At 46.6% G+C, this 20,934-nt stretch overlaps 1 protein-coding gene across 1 annotated transcript; it reads left to right on the top strand.

Annotated features, from left to right (window-relative positions):
- Positions 1-2,475: 2,475 nt before the first annotated feature.
- Positions 2,476-20,546, top strand: HPD (4-hydroxyphenylpyruvate dioxygenase). The gene is made up of 13 exons (XM_050923974.1): positions 2,476-2,497; positions 4,430-4,492; positions 7,366-7,470; positions 8,343-8,385; positions 9,740-9,822; positions 11,066-11,155; positions 12,498-12,601; positions 14,012-14,089; positions 15,747-15,909; positions 16,459-16,530; positions 18,126-18,248; positions 19,071-19,187; positions 20,436-20,546. The coding sequence occupies exons 3-13, from the start codon at positions 7,390-7,392 to the stop codon at positions 20,544-20,546; spliced, it is 1,065 nt and encodes a 354-aa protein (XP_050779931.1). The 5' UTR covers positions 2,476-2,497; positions 4,430-4,492; positions 7,366-7,389.
- The last annotated feature ends 388 nt before the right edge of the window (positions 20,547-20,934 follow it).

Here is a 20,934-nt window from a genome sequence, read left to right as displayed (position 1 = left end):
AGGCTAAACCATAGTCTGATAGGCCTCTCCTCCCTCTCCAGCTGGGTTGCTGGTGAGCAGGGGCGGCTCCAGGCACCAGCATGCCAAGCACGTGCCTGGGGTGGCAAGCCACAGGGGGCGCTCTGCTGGTTGCGGCGAGGGCGGCAAGCAGATTGTTTTCGGTGGCATGCCTGTGGAGGGTCCGCTGGTCACACGGCTTTGGCGGCCCTCCCGCAGGCTGCCGCTGAATCTGCGGGACTGGGGACCTCCCGCAGGCAAGCCGCCAAAGGCAGCCTGCCTGCCATGCTTGGGGTGGCAAAATACCTAGAGCCGCTCCTGCTGGTGAGTGTGGTTTGAGGGAGGGTGGGCAATGAAGAAAAAAGAAAATGTTTTCTTGGGGCATGCCTGACACCAGCTCCAGTGCTCTCACAGGCACAGCTGTGGGACAGTTCTTTTTGTTGGGCTTGAACAATCTGGTCCCTGAGGAGACAACAGTGTGAACTGGTGGAAGGACTCAGCAGAAAAAAACAAACTCAGCTGCAGTCAACTGGGTCTTTCCCTTACAAACAAATCAAACTAAATTAACAAGCAAAAGTGAGAAAACAGAAAACTCCTTAGCTGGGGTTCAGTGGAGTCCTATGACCCCAGACCTGTCCTTGCTGAAAGCATTCTCTCCTTGTCTCCCAAGCAGCCCCTCAGCTCCTGTGTCAAAGGAGGGGACCCATTTTGCTGGGGCCCAAGTTGACTGCCTGCAACCCGTCACATCTTGGTTGTAGTAAGACGAGGCCCTGAAACATAAACCCTTGTATCAGAGGCCTGGTATGAGGTCTAAGGCCTGAACTAAAGTAAATGGTCAAGACTTTGCTAGCATAAAGCAAAGTTAAGCTGTAAGCCAGAGGCAGGCCCTGCTCACAGAAGCTGGCAAGGAAAGAGCTGATGTTGCAAAAATACCTATGTCTAAAAGGTACTGGACACTAGAGATACCAGAACACTCTGATACTTGCACATTCCACACAGATAACAGGAACAGGGGCAAATGGGTAATATGATAGACAGAGTTGTTTTGTTTGAACCAACATGGACAAGATGAGAAGTGGCACCTTACTGCGTAGAGGCTTGTACCTTACTACATAGAGTTGCACCTCAATATGTCAGGAGTGATGTGTAACTTGTTTGCACCTGTGTATAAGAATGCACCCCTGAGTGGATATCTTTGTCCGGCCTAGGAGGCAGTGGGGTGTCCTGCCACTGACTGAGCTGTGTCCATTGTCAGGGAGCACGTATGTACTAGCAAAACTGTAGACATCTGATCCAGGGAGCTAGAGACTGTTTTTGGTTTGGCAATAAACCTAGCTGGGTGCCTTCATACCTTAGCTGAGTCTGTGGGGGTTCTCTCAGGGTCTGCACACAAAGGGAACATGCACACAGCTGACTGTTATCAACATTGGATAGAGTAGAGCACCACACCAGTGGCATCTGACGACATGATAACATGTTTGTTTCTGTCCACACAGGGAAGAAGAAACCATATTAAAACAGGGTTTCCCGGTTCCATGAGGGTCCTGCTTTTCCTCTAATTGGTGTCAATCAGACATAATGGTGGAAACCATAGGCGTACACTGCACAGCCATCAAGTAATAGATTTTGATCACTGCTATTCTATTCTAGATTTGAAGCAGCAATCTAGAGCCGAAAAGCACCCTTTCCCACTGCCAATTCCTTGAACAATCCATGGCCACTCTCAAATAAGGTTTCTGTTTTAAAAATCTCTCTGCAGCAAACATCTGTAGATTCAGGTACTGCCAGAGCCCTGCTTCAAGGAGATGGTACCTGATGTGTGGTCCACAGACTAAGCTCAGTGAAATCTGGTGTTAATCAGAGTATGGAGTTACTCTAGGTTTACACCACAGTCTATGAGAATCTGGCTCCTTCTTTTAGGCTTTCCTTAAATAATCTGACTCACAGATATGCTGCAGCGTATATGAACTCCAGATATTATCCCTTACACAGCTCATTTTATCATGTCTTACCCTATGGGCAGAATGATTCAAATCAACTAAAACAATTAAACCAAGTAAATCATTTAGTTTACAATCTAGAGAAGGTGGAGTCAGGAAGGGGCTTTCTCTCCTCCCGTTGCTATAGTAAATGCATTGAAATAGTCTGACTTTCTCTTGGTGCTTTCACAGTCAATCAGGTTACAAAAATGGTGAGGTTGAGAAAAAATTTTTTTTAATTTGCTGCCAACACATTATGGGGGTAAAAGAGTAAATCTCCCACTGTGCTTGTATAGATTACTTTCTGCGTAATTACTCACAGTACTGTTTATGCTTTGAAAAGCTAGTCTTATTAATTTATATGTTTAAAGTAGTTCAGAAAACTTGTTTTCTAAAAACTGACCTGATGGATTACAGTTTTCTGGTGATTAGTGTACATTTTTGAAATGTGAATTTGTCTCTTTTTTTTTTTTTTTTTAATTCTCTCTCCTTAGACAACTTACACAGACAAAGGAGAAAAGGTAAGAATACAATTGCTTGGATTGGGTTTATATTCCCCCCAGCAAAAGACTGGGACTGTTACTGCAACACTGATGATATTAATGTCTTATTAATTGATTGCCAGGTAGGATCAAAAGCAAAAAGGGACTCCAGTTTTATAGTGCTGAAACACTGCTTATATTTATAGTTTTCCTTCTCTGTAAACTGCAGTTAATGACGCAAATCCTTTTTCTTCACTTTTTTGGGGAGGGCGGAAGGAGAAATGTAAGATTAGTGACATTTACCAAGGAAAATCTAACTCTTCCAAGTCTAAACATAAGCATGATTTATTTTATTATTTCTCACTAATGATTCTAAATATATTTTCAAAACTTTTCTCAAATGTAAAGCATTTTTTAAAAATACTGATACATACAGCAAAATTATGTTTAGTTGCTAACTACTATAGCATATAACACAGATTTACTTTATGTAACTTTTATGCAAAGTACGTGCACAAATAATTAACGGCGATGAAAAATGACAATACAGAACACAGTAGATGTCAAATCATAGGTAAAGAAGAAAAGCAGTTTATTAAAGTCGTGTTTCACCAAATAATGTTATGAAATACTCCAAATAAATTTGTTAAACTCCCAAAGTGTAATTTGGACCCACATTTGAAGTTGGGTAAGAGCTTTCCTCGGTGTGAATTAATCTTTAATTTAACGAGGTTAACAAACTCATATTGGAGCCAAACAATTGTGCAGATTGTTTGAACAGTGGCACCAATTCTATTTTCCATTATTCTCTGCAACCCATCCCCATTACTGTAACTGAGAGCAGAATTTGACCCATTGGCTTGATTCTGTTCTCATTTGAACTGATTTTACATGTGACTTAATTTACTAAAGTGAAAGCGCTCCTGATTTACAAGAATCAGATCCTTTGTGTCCAGCAGTGACAGATAAAGCAATGACTGAATGGATTGACTGCTGTGTGGTCTTCACTCCACAGGGGACCCCCAAAATATTGTTTTCCAGAATCATGAGGGAAAGAACCCCACTGTAAATTATTCATAGAATTATTTCCCAGCTTTGCTCCTTCCTGGCTTGTGAATATTTTAGTAGCACCTCCCTCACCCACACTGATATTTTTCCTCTAGAGCATGGTTTTAGCCAGGCCGCATTTACTCTGATGACTGGCACCCAGACATTATAAATAAGCTTTTGGTGACTTTGTTTTCAGACAAATTGCTGTTAAATGTTTAGAAGAAAAATTAATTGTTTTGCTTGAAATGTATAACACCCACCCTCCCCCGGCCTGTTCAAAGTCCAGCGTTCTGGGGGTCAGCGCCCTGTGACCATCAGAGCTCTGTATGGACTCCTCAGAAAACCTGTGAAGTGGCAGTGCCTCAAATTATTTTCAACCCTGCAAAACTGGTGAATTTCAGATATCCTGCATGTATATTTTATAAAATTCTAGTCTCAGGTTTGTGCTTTCCCTGGTTTTATTATTTCAGATGATAAAGATGCAACCACACCACGTTTCTCTAACTCAGTGGTTCTCAAACTGTGGGTCGGGACCCCAAAGTGGGCCCTGACCCCGTTTTAATGGGGTCACCAGGGCTGGCGTTAGACTTGTTGGGGCCCGGGGCTGAACCCGAGCCCCACTGCCTGGGGCCAAAGCTGAAGCCCGAGGGCATTACCCTGCATGGTGGGGCTCAGGTTATAGGCCCCCCACCGGGGGCTAAAGCCCTTGGGCTTTGCTCCCCTCCAGCCTGGGATGGTGGAGCACGGTGCAATGAAGTTTGAGAACCCTCGATCTAAACCAATCTAAGGATGGCTTAGGTGTACTCATTGCTTCTTGTTAAAATAGAGACAGAGTCAGCTTGAAAGTGTTGCATGAAGATGGCATTAAAGTGAGACCCAAAACCCAGCAGATTAATATTAACTCTTCTTCATTCCATTTAGCCCGAAGGAGGCAAATTTCTGCACTTCCACTCTCTCACATTCTGGGTTGGAAATGCTAAGCAGGTATGTAGATAAAAGTCACATGTGTGCCTGTGCTTGTGAGATCTCAGGGGTGGATCATTCTTGTGCACTATCACTGTTTGAAGAACAGGGGCATATTGTAATCTGCCTTTGCTACTGGCTGTCAGGAGGGGAGGGTCTGCCATGTGATATCTGGATGGTCCTAGGGATCTGCATTCAATTAAAATTCCATCCGTGGCTGGCTCTGGTGATCTTGCCAGATGGAGGTGTTTCAGCACTTTTGCTCAGTGGAATGTTCAAGGATGGTCTTTGGACCATTATCATGCAACAGTGCTGTTTACATTGCAGACAGGGCACCGACGAGTGTATTTGTGTGGACATGCATGTAAACATTTGTCTTCCTAAGTTAGTGGCCATTCCGAAAATCCAAAATAAATGACAATATGAAATCCCAGAAGAGATTTGCAGTGGCACATGTTTAATATGAAAAAAATAAAATAAAGTTCCTGCTGCTTCCCTGACCATGTCCCCATCTCCAGGCCTTTGTGAGTCATTTAGATGGAGGTAGTAGGTATCAGTCTTGTTTGCAGAGAGATAAGATATCAGTCAGGTGATTGGACCGGCAGATATATCATTCCATGTTGAAAGGACACTGGCAAGTTAAAATCCCTCTATTTTAAAAACCTGATTCTTTTCCTCAGTGACATCTTAGAGCAATGGAAAGAATATGTAAAAAGTTCACTTACATTTCATCATTCATTGTGTTCACTTTTTCACTTACATTCAGTTTGGAAAAGGGTAGTCAATTTCACTCACATTTATACTCAGCTACTAATCTGTTTCTCTCTCTAATTCTCCTACATTAGCCTGATGTTGCAATGTTTGGGTTGCAACTAAAAGGGAAAACATTCCTTGCAGAATAAGCGATTCCCCTTTTAAAATGGCACGGAACCTTTTCTTTGCTGTTAGACTTTGTAAGAACACATTATGGCCTGCCATTTTGCTGCCAGACCCCTTTTCATGTCAAGTTACAGCAAGGTTTGCAGTGTGGGGTTGATTCTTTTCTCTTCCAGCAAAGTGAGCAAGCTCATGTAGCAGGTGCAGGAAAGTATTAAAAAAGGCAATGAATCACTACAAACTGTTGGAAAGACTCAGCAGAAAACCACAGCCACGGTCAGCAGGATCCTTCCCTCAGGGGAGATTGTTTATAGCAGAGCTTTTCAACATTTTCACTTCTGATTCCCCTCCCCCAATGCTATAAAAACTCCATGGCCCACCTGTACCACAATAACTGGTTTTCTGCATATAAAAGCCAGGGCAGGTGCTACAGGGCAGCAAGCAGGACAGGTGCCCGGGGCCCCACTCCACAGGGGGCTGTGTGAAGGTACATTGCTCAGGCTTCGGCTTCATCCCCAGGTGGCAGGACTCAGGGCCCTGGGCTTCAGACCTATGTAGTGGGGCTTTGGCTTTCTGCGCTGGGCCTCAGTGAGTCTAATGCCGGCCCTGCTGGGTGGACCCCCCTGAAACCTGGTCACAGTCCCCTGTGGGGGCCCCAGACCCACTGGTTTATAGCAAGAAAAAAGAACAAGTTAACATAAGCAGACAAAGAATCCCAAACCCAACTGAGACCTGTGATTGCTGCCTATGGAGCCCAAGATTCTGCCTCTCAGACAGTCACTGTTGTGCAAGGGAAGTGGGACACTGAGCTGGATTGAATCCCTTGTTCACCAGGGACCAGGTAGTGACCTTGTCTTCTGGTACATGCTAAGGGCCACATTTTCAAAGGGACCTCTAATTCATAATGCACACATACAAAGGGCCACCTGGCAGTCTGGGACATCAGCCCCTTACCAGTCTCTGTGTGCAAGTGCTTGTTTGTGAGTGACTGAGGATTGTGCAGGTGACTGGGGGGTGCAGAAGGAGCATCCCCAAGGCTATCCAGTGTTACGCAGCACCGTCTGGACAGTTGCTCAACCTCTTGTGAGTTAGCTGGAGGCTCTTGCCTCCCTGGGACTCAGCACTGGCCATCCTCCCACCCTGCAGGAGAAGCAACAATTCTGAACAGAAACAGCTGCTGCGCACTCAGGCTGTGCTCTGCTGCCCCAGTCACACTCACAACTCTGCCCCATCCGCCCCTGGCCCCCTCCTCCTCGTCCTTGCTCGTGGCTGCTGGCCCAGACTAGCTGTGCTGAGCATGACACAGCCCACGGCGGCTGCCATCTCATCTGCTGCACTTGGTGTGTGCCCAGCTGAACTGGTTCTCTGACCTCAGCACCACCCACTGCCCCATAAGGGTTTGTAGGGTCAAGCTTTTAGTCATGTAAATGTTCATGGTGCCAAGTCACCTATCAGCCACTGTATCCTGTGATGTGCCATCACATTATCTAGCTGGAGACCCAGCCACTGGGGGGCAGCCTGATGCTCTGACAACCTAAGTTAGGCCCTGAAAAGCAACACGGTGAATGGGGCTGTGTCTAGCATGGTGGAGCTTTGCACAGGATAGAAACATTTGATTTGACCCTGTGAAAGAGCTGGGTTCATTGGCAGACCCCTAGACATTTTCAAATGGAGGTGTTGACCCCTTTGGAAATCTTAGACACAGTCTGCAGCCCCCCTGGGAGTCCGCAGGCCACAGGCTGAAAACCACTGTGGTCTCCCCTTCAGATGCACAAACAAGGATTTGCTTGTGCACTAGTAGAGGTCCATATGAAGAGGGAAGTTTGATTTCTTTTAGGTCCATATTTCAAATCATTCAACAGCTGGATCATACTGTACACTAGCTGTTCGCTAGAGACTGGGGCCAGGAGGTGACGCTAAAAAGCTGTCTGTGCTTTGGGGAGTGCTAGTGTGGAAATGAGTGTTACCGGAAAACCAACCTTTCCTTTAACTCGAACATGTTTTCATGTATTTCAAAGGCTGCCTCGTTTTATTGTAACAAAATGGGATTTGAAGAACTGGCCTATAAGGGCCTGGAAACTGGCAGCAGAGAAGTGGTGTCTCATGTAATACAGCAGGATAAGGTAAGCTTGCAGAAGAAAACTTTAAGGTACTAGCTAAAGAATAATGTCACTACTCTGGTAGTGCATCGGGGATAATAAAGTGTTGTTTTCAGTCAGTTAAATCAGAGGAGAGAAGAGGTGAGGTCTAGTGGTCTCAGCACCAGACTAGCAACCAGGAACTCCAATCCTGGCTTTCGCATTGACTCCCTATTAGTTTGGGCACGTGATGTAACCCATGTGCCCCAGTGATGTCACATGGCCAGCTGAGGAGGTGAACACCCAGGTTCATTTTCTTGCGATGCTTGGTCTTTTTGTCTGGGCAAAGGTAGACGGGTCACATCTGAATTCCAGCTTGTCACATTTTGTGGCATTAAAATAAACTGCATCAGAGTCCTTGAAGCCATTTGGAATAGCCCATTAGCATGGTGATGTCCTGTGAGGCAATGCACCTGTTGCTTCTGCTTCCTCAGCTGGAACTGAGGCAAAAGGCTCCATTTCTGGTCCAGGAACTGACATTTTTACAATGTTCTGATCCTTGGCCCAAAATAAAGGAGAACAAAAAGGGACTTTCTAATCTCCAGTTTCTCCGAGGCCAGTCCTGCATCCTTTCCTTGCCTGTCCTCAGACAAAACTAGGGATTTCAATGGGAATTTTGCTTGAGTCAGGACTGCAGGACTGGTCAGTAACAGAGCAATGCAAAACATTCTGGGCTTTTTTAAACTAGTGCTCAATGAATATTGCATAAAAGCATTCACTAGCATTTATACAAATAAAACATAGACATGGCTTTAATTTACCTATTAGGGTCCAATCCTGCAAACCCTCCTCTGCACAGATCTCCCACTGACCTTATCTGACAGTAAATAACGTGTAATATTCTGCTTAATTTTCAGATCATATTTGTCCTCTCATCTGCTCTCAATCCTGAAAACGAAGGTAAATGAAAATGATCATCAGGGATGACAAAGGACTGCAGGCAGCTGAACCTCCTGGAGTGTAATCTGTACAGGGAACAGTACTAAAGGCTACAGCAACTAGACTTCCCTCATCTTTCCTATTTTGCTATCATGGGGCTATTTATTATTCTGTCCTGCAGGAGCTATGTGTGGAAAGTAAACAGGGGGCAGGAGCTATTTTCTCCTGCCCGTTGTCTACAAATCCCTGTTCTCTAGACCCTAAGGAACCCAGCCACCAGCAGCAGCTACCTTTGGAGCAGATTCAGGCTGTTAGGGAAGGGGAGGGGTCCTAACTTGTGTGGCTGGAAATGCTCCTTTCTGAAGCAGTCTCTTCTCAGGCCCTGGGTTACCGGGGGAGGCATTTTTTGCCTACCCTGGTTTAGGAAGGATACAGTGTGATCTTTACCTGATAGACAGGGTGAGCTAGCTCTGAGCAGGCCTTTAAGTGACCGTTCAAGCTCATATGGTATCTTACAAATGGCACCATGGCTGTGAATGGGGATAGAATTTTGTCATTTCACAAATCCAGCTGATACTTTTACTGGGTTACCACTTCTTTAGTCTTCGGATCGGCTCTGATCCTCCCTGAAGTCCAAGATGATCCTCTTGTGGAAAGCACTCGCCCCCTCCCCAGCACACCCACAACAAGGGAACAGTGCTGGCTGGTATTTAGCATGATTATTTTACAGACCCTACAGCTCTGCTGGCATCAGATGGTCCAGCTAAGAGGACAAGGTCTCTGCCCCCAAAGGGTTTACACGTGGCTTTCAGTAACAAAGCAGACAAGAGGATAGGGTGGGGGCAGTGAGAAGGAAGGTCAGGGAATTGATTGCTACAATAAACTGATTTGGCCACTGAGGCAAAAGTGTGTGCTCCTGCTGCTGCCCAGCCAGGCGTCCCCATCCTGAACCTCTGAGTTTCCTGTAACCTGAAATTGCTGCTTCCCTGTGAGGGACTGTTGAATTCTCAAGTGAAGCAGGGATAGGGAGTGCTGCAAAGCTGGGAAGCTCGGCCCTGGGCCGGGAGTTATTGTGACTGTGGCTGAACCTGCTCAAGACTAACCCATGCCAAGCCATTACCTGTTCCCTCCCTTTGCGTACATGTGCAATTCTCACACCTACCAAATCAATGGGAAACTTTGAAAACTGTTTCTCACATTGCTGCATCTAATCAGGAGGAAGGAGCCATTGATGCAAGGCAGAGCAGCGAGCCAGCGACAAGCCGTCCAGCTGCACTGAGCTCCATGCCTGGTCTGTCAGGCACTGCGAACAAGAAGTCCCTCGGGTCTCTCTCTCTCTCTCTCACACACACACACTGTCTCTCTCTTTGCACAGAAATGGGAAAGCACTTGGTGAAGCATGGAGATGGCGTAAAAGACATTGCATTTGAAGTCGAGGATTGCAACTTCATTGTGCAGGTAAATGATGTAATCAAAGAACCATAAAAAGGCAGGGCTGCCCAGAGTGTGGGCAAATGGGACAATTTGCCCCAGACCTCGGGCCCCACAGGGGCCCCGCGAGCCGCTTCAGGTTTTTGGCAGCACTTTGGCCAGAGGCAGGTCTAGGTATTTTGCCGCCCCAAGCACGGCAGGCAGGCTGCTGTCGGCGGCTTGCCTGCGGGAGGTCCCTGGTCCCGCAGATTCGGCGGCATGCCTGCGGGAGGTCCACCGAAGCAGCAGGACCAGCGGACCCTCCGCAGGCATGCCGCCAAAGGCAACCTGCCTGCCACCCTCGCAGCAACTGGCAGAGCGCCCCCCTGTGGCTTGCCGCCCCAGGCACGCGCTTGGCATGCTGGTGCCTGGAGCCGCCCCTGACTTTGGCGGTGGGTGCTGCCTGGTGAGTACAAGCACCGCAAGCGGTGGGAAAAAAAAGCAAAACAAACAAATGAAAAAAGCTGCAATCGGGAGCGCTTAGGTTGCTCTACTGCCACCGCTTCATTCTTTGGCAGCAATTTGGTGGCGGGTCCTTCCCTCCGAGAGGGACCCGCCGCCAAAGACCCGGCCCTGCCCCCGGCCCCTTGAATCCTCTGGGCGGCCCTGTAAAAAGGTAGGGCTGGAAGGGACCTCAGGAAGTCATCTACTCCCTCTGTGCTGAGGCAAGACCAAGTACTGAAGTGGCCAAGCCAGGTCAGTTTAACATCTCCAAGGCTTGCAGGGTTAAGTACGCCATGTAGAACACAATGTCAGTTTAACCACTTATAACGGGTGAGAGGATCTCTGGCCCATGTGCAAAAGTGCAGCGACTGCACTGAAGCGAATGTTGACACTGGGGAAACACAGAACATGATGCACCATAGTTTCCATCTACTGGGACGTGAACTTGCCTCCAAGTGCGGTTCTGCTCTGAAAAGTGGCTCCATGGAGACAGCCTTGGGAGGTTCCATGAGTGCTGTGTCTCAGTTGCTCCATATGAAATTCACGTCATTTACTATAAAGGATGTTTTTTTTTCCTAACTCCCAGCCTTGCAACCACCCCATGGGATTGGACAGTCAATCCAGGGTCTTTCCGGTTCGTGCATTGTCCCCATCAATATTGTAGAATTAGATGCTGTAAGTCTTCTCCTGAAGCATCCATCATTGGCCAGTACTGGAGACAGATGACCAGGCTTGATAGGTCTGCTCTAGCATGGCAGTTCTTATATCCGTCTGTTCTCTTTCACAGAAAGCTAAAGAGCGTGGGGCAGTGATAGTGAAAGAGCCCTGGGTAGAGGAAGACAAATATGGAAAAGTGAAATTTGCAGTCATCCAGACGGTAAGCCTGAGGAAAGAGTTGTCTGTGTTCCATCGACTGTAACGTTGTGGGCTGCAGGAGTCGGTGCTTTAAGATCACTAATCACACTCACAAGTGGAAAGGGAAATTGATCGGCTGCATGGGCACTTTCTATCAAATGCTGCAGAGCTGAGCTTTTGGGCCCCAATTCCAGGCTCCAGTGCTGCCCCTCTGTGGTGGCTCAAATTGAGTGGCTGGTGTGCTTCAACTATTGTGGGCTTTATGGCAGCCCATTGGTGCCTATAGATAGCCGCTGTAAGTTAGAGCAGCCCTGGGGCTGCTCTAGTTTATGGTGAGGCTATGCCAGCCCCTGGAGCAGGACAGAATCCTGAAGGTGGCACAAATCCACCTTTGCCTGCCCCCTTTCAGCAGAAGATCCGGTTCTCTCACTCTTCTGAATATATGACTAACTTGAGGCAAAGTGCAGGCTTAACCGAGTTCCCCAGCTACAGTCAATGGAGGCCCTATACTTGCCCACATCTCCAATCTGGAAATATCCGCTACAGGACCCTAGTGACACATGGGAAATTTCAAAATACGCAATGACTTCTTTGGAACCTGCACAGTGAATATTTAGCAAACATCTGCAGTATCTGCAGCCAGCACCTGGAGTTAGCATAGGCTTTTCTAGCACTCTAAAATCTGTGGGCTACTTACTGCTCAGACCCAATACCACATTCCCTATTACATGTAGGGGAGTCAAAATTGGACCCCTGCTCCTGAAAGCAACAGGTGCTGGTAAGCCCTTGGGCATCAGAGGCTTCTGCCTCTCGCATCGCCCTACGGTGAGCCAGTAGTCAGGCTTGGTGAACCTGAAAGGGTTCCAAATACAGGTTGGGTTTGATAAGAATCCAGTAGCTTGGAAGCTCTTCTGAACTTCTTGGGTCTGCAAATTGGATTGGCTGCCTTGTCAAATTTCCAGCCCTTGTGTTTCCCATCCTGGCCAGAAACAGCATCTGAATGGCCTCTCTCACTAGGAGCTCCTGGCAGTGGGGAGTTGGGAGGGAAAGAAGCTCACTGGAACACTTCCGAACCCACAGCAAGGTGCAAGTTATGTTTTTCAACTAGGCGCAGGTCCAGGTGCTTATTGAACAGTTATTGGATTATCAGAATCCTTGGAGAGGAACAATATTTGTAATAGCAGCAAAGTATCCTGTGCATCCAACAAAGTGGATATTCACCCACGAAAGCTAATGCTCCAATACATCTGTTAGTCTATAAGGTGCCACAAGACTCTTTGCTGCTTTTACAGATCCAGACTAACACAGCTACCCCTCTGATACTTGACAATATTTGTAATGTTACCCATTTTCTCCCCTCCCAGTATGGAGACACGACGCACACGTTAATAGAAAATCTTAACTACAAAGGTCTCTTCTTACCTGGCTTTGAGCCGCCTCTCTTCAAAGACCCACTGTTGCCAAAGCTGTAAGTATATTGTACAGGGCCTAATCTAGCAGTTCTTACTCATACAAAACTCCCACTGGCTTTGCTGAGTAAGGCATTCATGGTCAGGTCCTCAGAACATAGTTATTTAGCTTCTGTATGGTCCAGTGAAATGTTCAGAGGCTGGGCTGTCTGTATGCAACAGATGTGAGCTCTAGCTAGACCTGTGCTGAAGTCAGGCATTGTGTTTTGCATGGTATCTTGCAAACATCTTCTGTTTTTCCTCTCTTTGGGGTCCATCACCTCCCGGTTATGCTTGCAGTTTCAGGCTCCCATGCACCTGAAAACTCAAAAGCGAAACTTGCTCAAAGCGTAAGACGGGCCTTGGAATGGAATACCCGTTCAGACACTAGATGGCGCCACCACAACACCTTAACAGAAGCTAACACCAGCCATTCCTGGCGGTACATTAAAGCAGGGGTTCTCAACCTTTTACTTTCTGAGCCTCCCCCCTCACCCCCCGCTATAAAAACTCCACGGCCCACCTGTGTCACAACAACCATATAAAAGCCAGGGCTGGCATTAAGGGTAGCAAGCAGGGTAATTGCCCAGGGCCCCATGACACAGGGGCCCATAAAAAGCAAAGTTGCTCAGGCTTCTGCTTCAGCCCCAGGTAGTGGGGGGTCAGGGTCCCAGGCTTCAGCCCCATGTGGCAGGGCTCAGGGTTTCTGCCCTGGGCCCCAGTGAATCTAACCCTGGTCCTGCTTGTGGCCTCCCAGGGGCCTCGGACCTCTGGTTGAGAACCACTGTATTAAAGGATCTTCTGAATGACACAGCTCTGGTGTACAGCCCGGAAAAGGCAGCTCTGTAGCCAGGCTAAATCTGGTACAGGAGTCTGATCTGCTAGCAGTAGCCCTGCAACCTACCGTGTACAAGGTGTGCATGGCAGGCCTGACCCACACAATTCCCATCTGGGTCTGGATCACAACCCCAACCAAATGTGCAGGGTGACTAGAGTCAGGGTTTGGTTTGACTCATTTAAGAGACAGGGAACAGATGCAAAATTCAGAACCCAATTTGACTGCTGGACCCTTCCCCCAAAGCTCAGCCACTGGGGGGTGACATGATCACACATGTGAGCAACCAACCAGCAGTGACGCATACACAGGACAATACATTACACTGCGAGCAGTTGTGCTCGTACCCAAGTATGGGGCCTGGAGGGAAGGTTCCCCAGGGATTATTGGCAGAGAGTTTTAGTTGTGCTTTATCTCTTTGGCATGGAGTGGGAGTTGTGTGTTAGGAGCAGATGAGCAACCCTCCATGGGACCCTGGTTCCTTCTCACTGGTGACTGTTTTGATGGCACTGGTTAGATTTTAAGAGCTGTGTCACTACATGCATCAATGCCAGCCACTTTTTGAATGAAAACTGACCTGGTATTTCTTTCCCAGACCAAGTGGCAAGCTGAGTTTCATTGACCACGTGGTGGGGAACCAGCCGGATCTTCAGATGGTCCCTGTGGCAGAATGGTGAGAACTGTAGCAGTTAGAAAAAGCCGCTCAAGCAATTCTCTCTGTTAACAGTGTTCAGTAATTTATGTTGATGTTTAACATTCTATGCATTTTATTTACATTGCTGTCTTGCTGACAGGACACTTCACACAATGTTCAGTTAGCTTAGGAAAGTATACTCTGGCTTCCCTGGGAGCAGGGCTGTATTCCAACACAGTGCCCCAGAGGGCACGGGCCAGCCAGTGTTCTGTGGGATTTAGGAGAGTGCTATCCGCTGGCTAGGGTCACGACCAGCCTGCCCACATGTCTGCAGCATGCACGGGTCTGGAACATACATGGATCTCTTTCAGAGGAACACCAGTGAACATCTGCTGCTGCTCCTCCATTCCCTTCTCCTGGGACCCTATTTGGGCAGACAGGATTTGGGCAGCAGAAGAGGCATTTGGCAGCTTCCCTGACCTCACCCAGTGATGGCCAGGGCAGAATTTGATCCTTGGTCAGAACTAGTATAGCAGCTGCCTGCTTTGGGTCTGGTTGATTTTAGGACGATTGGCTCATATATCTAAGGCTTGATACTGCAGCCACTGTATGTATGCAACCCCTGTCAATGATAGTGACTACAGAATCCCTAATACAGATACAAGGAGAAAAATACACTTTACATGCATATAGCTCAAGTCAACTATGTTTTGAAACATTAGCTTGTTTAACTCAGACTAAGCAGTATTTAATTATTACTAGGGTGGTGGTAGCAATAACATCTGGGATGGGAGGAGTTAAAAACATGACTGGATATAGTGCACTACATTACATGCCTACTGGCTGACAGTGCTGCACATTATGGAAAAACTGTCATCACCACGTCAGTTTAAATACTACAAAATCTGAAGTCTACATAATACCTCTCATTTATATAGTGTGCGTAGATCTCAGAGTGCTTCACAATCTTTAATGTATATATCTTCACAATGCCTGTGTGAGGCAGGGCAGTGCTAGCGTCTCCATTGTACAGATGGGAAATGGAAGCACAGAAGGACCTTAAGGGCCTGATCTACACAGCGCTGGCAAAGCGCGCTGGAGAGGTGTGATTTGTAAAGCACTCGAACTGCCCTGTGTAGACCCAGCTGGTGTGGCCTAAAAGGAACCTAGTTCGTGTTAACGTACTCCTATGTTAATGCTTGAACTAGGCATGCCAGCAGAATCTATAGGGGACCATGAGAGTGCAACACTTTAGTGCGTTTACAAATCACACCCCTCTGGCATGCTCTGCTGCACTGTGTAGACAAACACTAAGGGCGTTGCCTGTAGTCATGCAGGAAGCCTGAAGTTAGTAGAGTTACAGCAGTGAAAGGCAGATTGAGTGTAAATGAAAGTTATTTTGAGTGGGTCCAATTCAGCTCTGCCAGAAGATGATGAACTGCCCATTAATTTCAACAGATGAGATGACGTGGTGGCAAGGATGTGTTGTCCTGTGAATCTGCAAGCATTCAACTGCTCACGCCCTGTTAAAGCGGAAGGGAGTTTCGTGGCTTAACCCTGACAAATGAGGGTGAAACTATCTTCTTTACTTTATTAATCTAGTGACAGAAACTCACCAGCGCTGAAGTCCACAGTTCTCAGAAGCTATGAGTTGGTTTAAGGGGGAATGAAATCTGCCTTTTCTGTTCCCGGTTAGGTACCAGAAGAACCTTCTGTTTCATCGGTTCTGGTCTGTGGATGATAAACAACTGCACACACAGTTCAGTGCCCTGCGTTCCATTGTGGTCGCCAACTATGAAGAGACCATAAAAATGCCCATAAACGAGCCAGCAATGGGCAAGAAAAAATCCCAGATTCAGGTAAATACTCATGAAACTTGAGTGTTTACATCAAGATGGTTATTTCCCTGTAGGGCTGTGGTCATGCATGGCGCTTCCCACAGAAATAACAGATACAAGCTGCTCAGGGCCAGGACCTAATTCCAGGATTCAGGAGGTCTCATGAGTCAGTGCCTGCTTATTGCACTAGATGGCGATGCCCCATTGAAGTTATACCTGAGTGACCCTCTGCAGTTATGGTCCGAAAAGTGACTCTGGGAAAAGAGCCTTTTCTTATTCAACAGAGCTGTTGTAACAGAGCGAGGGACCGGCAGACAAATAGGGGAGCTGCTTGCACTCACTGAGTTTGCTGTCCTAACACTCACAGGCTAGCCCTCTTATTTCACTAGTAAAACACCTGTGAGTTTAATTTCCCATTTTGTGGCTGGGCTGGAGGCAAGACCTTGGTTTGAGCTGCGACTGCTTTTGCTTCTTTTGTTTTTAAGCATAAAGCCACTTAGAAAATGCACAACAGTTGAAGCAGAGCCAAAAAAATTCCTGCACTAATAGTGTGTGTTTGTTTCTTGATAGGAATATGTTGAATACTATGGAGGAGCTGGAGTCCAGCACATTGCTCTGAATACCCCTGACATTATTACTGCTGTAAGTCTGGCAATTTAATGCTGCTAATGAGTAAAAAGAAAAATGAAAAGAAATCCAGTATGTTGCACAAACTTTTTAAGTCGCTGTATGTAGCAGAGCCCTTAATTTTCTCTGAGCCACTGCATAGTGAGCAAAACAGGCGAGTTCACTTACACAGAGCTGACCTCTGACAGCAAATGTTTTTAAAGCTGTTTCCAAGGGGGTTGCTTAATTGCTTCAGCAATAGTGGCTCACAGAACAACCCACTAACTCTCCTTTGTCGTATGGCTGCAGAGATGTCAACCATCCATGTTGCAACATGTGTTAACTCCTTATGCTTAACAATCTGTTCCACGTTCCGTTTAGCTGTGACACTCTGAGGACCTTTCCCAGACCTGATGAAGCTTGTCTCTTTCACCAATGGAAGTTGGTCCAATAAAAGATATTACCTCACCCATCTCCTCTGTCCAATTATTTTGCATGATTTTTGTGCATTCTCCTACTCCAACCAGTACAAGAGAGACACCCATTTCTTCAGTGGCTCTATATGTAAGAAGTTTGGTAGGTCTCAGTTTAGTGTCGACATCACAAAAAACCCACCACAATTGACATTACCTGTCCCCCTTGTCAGCAGCCACAGCAGAGACACCAAAAACTGACTGGGCCACGAGGATTTGCCCTTCGAGATGGTACATCCAGCTCAAGATTAAGGCAGATTGGCAGGGAGCTTTGTGGAGGATGTTCATGTTACCACTGCACATGCTGTACTTGTCGGTTTATACACATAGGATTAGAAACTCCAGGCCTGTCAATCTGACCAATTTCACCAGCACTAAGTTCTCTCTCGCTGTCTCTTACACACACAGTTGTTGGGATATTGAGCACTCATACCCACAGATCCTTGTTGGAAGACTACAGGCTAACTCCTGATGCCAGCTGTCCTGTCCATCTAGGACTCAAATCAGATGGGCTAGAGCAGAGGAGTCTTAGTGTAACCCACATGCCTCCTGGGTGAGGTGTTCTGTCCCATCTACTTGCACAGAGACCACGTAGCGAGAGATTAATGAGTCTGCTACAGCCTTAGCTAACAGCCATGTGGCTTTTATCTCATGCCTTAGAGGCTCATACACTCAGCTCCAGAGGTCTCAGGTTCTATCCCACCCACTGACAACTGGGGTCTGTCAGGGTTACATTAGCATCAGTTAATTTCTTGGAGTGTCTCTCTCTCTCTGTTTCCAGGAATTCAGCAGACTTCTATTGTGACCCTTTAACTCCTTCCCTTTTAGAACGGGTCTGGCTTTTCCAGTTCATTTTTAATGACGTGGAAGTGCTGCTATAAGGGTAGGTTCTGTTACAGCAGCCATGCAGGCAGCCGGATAGGCACTGGTTGTTTATGGCTTGAATGAGTGCTAGCCTAGGAGGGTTGCACATGGACTGATTTGCATCAGGAGCTGCCATCTGGCTCGCTATGCTGCATGGGCTCCGCTTGACCAGCTACTGGCATTTCCAGAACCTAAGCCCTGACCCAGCAGCGACTGGCCATGTTTTAGCCAGTAGGGTATGGAAAGGGGGTGAGCAAAAGAACCACTTGAATGGATCTCACTCTTGTGTTACAGGTCACCAACCTGAAACAACGGGGCATGGAGTTTATCAGGGTTCCAGCCACTTACTACCAGCAACTGCGAGAGAAGCTGAAATCTGCCAAAATCAAGGTTAAGGAAAACATCGACAAACTGGAGGTCAGCCTGGTTCTCAAGGCGTATGCAGACAAAACAATGCAAGCTCTGGCATTTCAATAACACTTTCCAATCCGGAGAATCCCAAAGAGCTCTGCAGAATGCCATCTCCTCCCTCACCACTAGAGCTGGGTGGGACTTTATCAATTGTTGGAACATGCCGATGTGCCAAAACTGAAACTGTTCACGAAAATTAATCGGTTTCATTGATAAATTTGTCAGGAATTTCTCAGGTCCAGGATGGGTGGAGGGAGAGACAGACCCACCTCGTTTGGAACAGGGATTTGAGCATCGGTCTCCCCAATCCCATGTGAATGCCCTAATCACTAGATATTGGCTATTCTAGGGTATGGAGTGTCTCAAACGCACCTTCTCCCCAAAAACAAGCTTAAAACCTCTAAATTTTTCATGAAAACAAATTTTTATTTTCTGTACTCACTGCTAGAATCCAGCCACGCCTGGGGACAGACTGTGACAGTTATTTTAACAACCCAGTGACATGACAATAATTTAGGAAGGAAGGAAGGACGTAGAGAGTAATGCATCCACCTGAAACTGCAGATGGAATTTTAGATAACCACAACATAACTCCACAGGTTGGCATTTGACCAGAACATGATTGTGTTTAAATCATAATTTCTAAAGATCCTAATGCCACAGAATTCCAGATATTGCAACTCAACCAGCTCTGATGCAGACCAGACATCTAAAAACTTTTCACGATATAGCTGAAAGATTCAAGTGGATTTAGGGGGTTATTTAGCACCAGCTTCCAACTTCTCAACAGTTCTCCGAACAATCAGTTTTACTGTTTTTCTTTTCAAGGAACTGAAAATCTTAGTTGACTTTGATGAGAAAGGATACCTGCTTCAGATCTTCACTAAACCCGTTCAGGATAGACCCACTGTCTTTCTAGAAGTCATACAACGCCACAACCACCAGGTTTGTTGAGTGTTTGGGCTTGAGAGTTTCTTTCCTGGCTGATTTAATGGAAAATGTTAAGAGTTTTCATTATAATTTAAAAAAATGAAGCTATGCCAAAAAGCATTGGTAGGCAGGAGCAATGAGCTTCTGGCCCCATTTTGGCTCTGTTTCATGTCCCTGCAACCACACAGGGATTTTGCTTTGAGATTCTTAAAGTTAAAGTTTTGAAAAATGAAAAAGCTGCTGTAGAGACTTGGTTCCTTAGACCAACCAACCCAAAATGGCAGCTGCAAGCAGCATGGTGGGATTTCTCATGGGACCTGTGAGCTGCTGTGCTTTTTAAACCGCTGCTAAGCCGTTTTTACAAAAGAAACATTAGAAATCCAAGTTGCTCTTGGATCACATCCTAAAGGGACCTTGGCCTGCTCAGGCTATCTCCATTGTTAACCATGCTGCTGCTGAAAAGCCTGATGTTTGGCAGTTCCGGACCATGATTGTAATGGTATGAAATTCCAAAGGGTACTTACCCACTAACTTCCTTCCTTCAGCCAATGATCAGTGTCTCACTCCTTCAGAGCACCGTGTAAGACAGCAGACTGGGGAGACTTCCTCCCAACAGAGAAAATGGCCTGTTTCTGGGCCTCAGTGGAGAATTCTCTTTATTGCTCTATTTGGTGCCTATGCACGCTGGGTGGATACACCAGAAATAGAAAGATAGAACCAGATCCAGACCTAGCTAAGAGACTCTCCTGAGTTTGCCTGCTCTATTCCCTTGTCACGCCAGAAGGATGTGCTTAATTTTATTATCATTCTGAGGTGGGAAGGAAAGGGGAGGCATTTTAATATGTATGTCATAAAGTTGTACTCTCGATGGAGCCTTTGGTATGGCTCTGACACTATAAATAATGATTAGCAGCTTGCGTAGCACGTTCCACTATCAAACTTCAATTAATTAATCCTCACAAGATTCCTGGGAGCTGCAATAGGTAAGCAGTAGCCTCCACAATCTCTACATGAGAGAAACTGAGGCACAGGAAGGTGACTTGCCTATGACCCCTGCAGTTGTCAATGGCAGAAGTTCGTGGCTTCAAGTCCCATCCCTACTCCACCAGGACACACTAATATTCTGTGTCCTTAGGGAAGGAAGTTCTACTGTATGTAAGTAAATCTCTTGTGACTGCTTGGTTTACTCCTGAGACTCTTGATATAACAAATTCACTTGTCATGTCCATGTGCCAGTTAATGTTCTTTTCTTCTCATATGTAGGGATTTGGTGCTGGAAATTTCAAGTCTTTGTTTCAAGCTATAGAAGATGATCAGGATGCAAGAGGAAACCTTACCATACTGACAGCAAATGGAGAAACTAATTTCATCTAGAGCCTCTCAGCAAGAAATAGGCAGCAGGCACAATTAGTTTCATATATGAATGTTCCTATACAATTTTTTTAAAAATCCCCAATAAGTTGGGTAATTAGCCCAACACTAAGCATATAAACCAAGGAAATGCACAGTTAAGCATGGGTGGCAGGTATAATAGGCCAGAGGTGGCTAAGCCTCCCCTAACCCAGGCCATGGCCCCACACATGCTCCGCCCTGATGACCTGCCTCTCTCTCCCCCCCACCCCAGATGCTGGTGGGGCTCAGCTCAGACTGGCCCAGGTTTTGGGCCGGCTTGGCGGGTCTGTTTGGGCCGGGCTGATTTGGGCTGGGCCGTCAAGTCAGTTTGTGCTGGGTCGGGCCAGTGGGTCAGGTAGGTTTGGGCCAG

Source organism: Gopherus flavomarginatus, chromosome 15 (genome assembly GCF_025201925.1).
Source record: "Gopherus flavomarginatus isolate rGopFla2 chromosome 15, rGopFla2.mat.asm, whole genome shotgun sequence".
NCBI lineage: Eukaryota > Metazoa > Chordata > Testudines > Testudinidae > Gopherus > Gopherus flavomarginatus.
The sequence above is the reverse complement of the archived record's forward strand: the minus strand, read 5'-3'. Positions and strand labels throughout refer to the sequence as shown.

Excerpts from the sequence above, each read along its gene's own strand:
- HPD (XM_050923974.1), top strand. The coding sequence starts at position 7,390 with ATGGGATTTGAAGAACTGGCCTATAAGGGCCTGGAAACTGGCAGCAGA. Across the intron at positions 7,471-8,342 it reads ATGTAATACAGCAGGATAAG|ATCATATTTGTCCTCTCATC; the intron begins GTAAGCTTGCAG and ends CTTAATTTTCAG. Across the intron at positions 19,188-20,435 it reads TACAACGCCACAACCACCAG|GGATTTGGTGCTGGAAATTT; the intron begins GTTTGTTGAGTG and ends TCTCATATGTAG.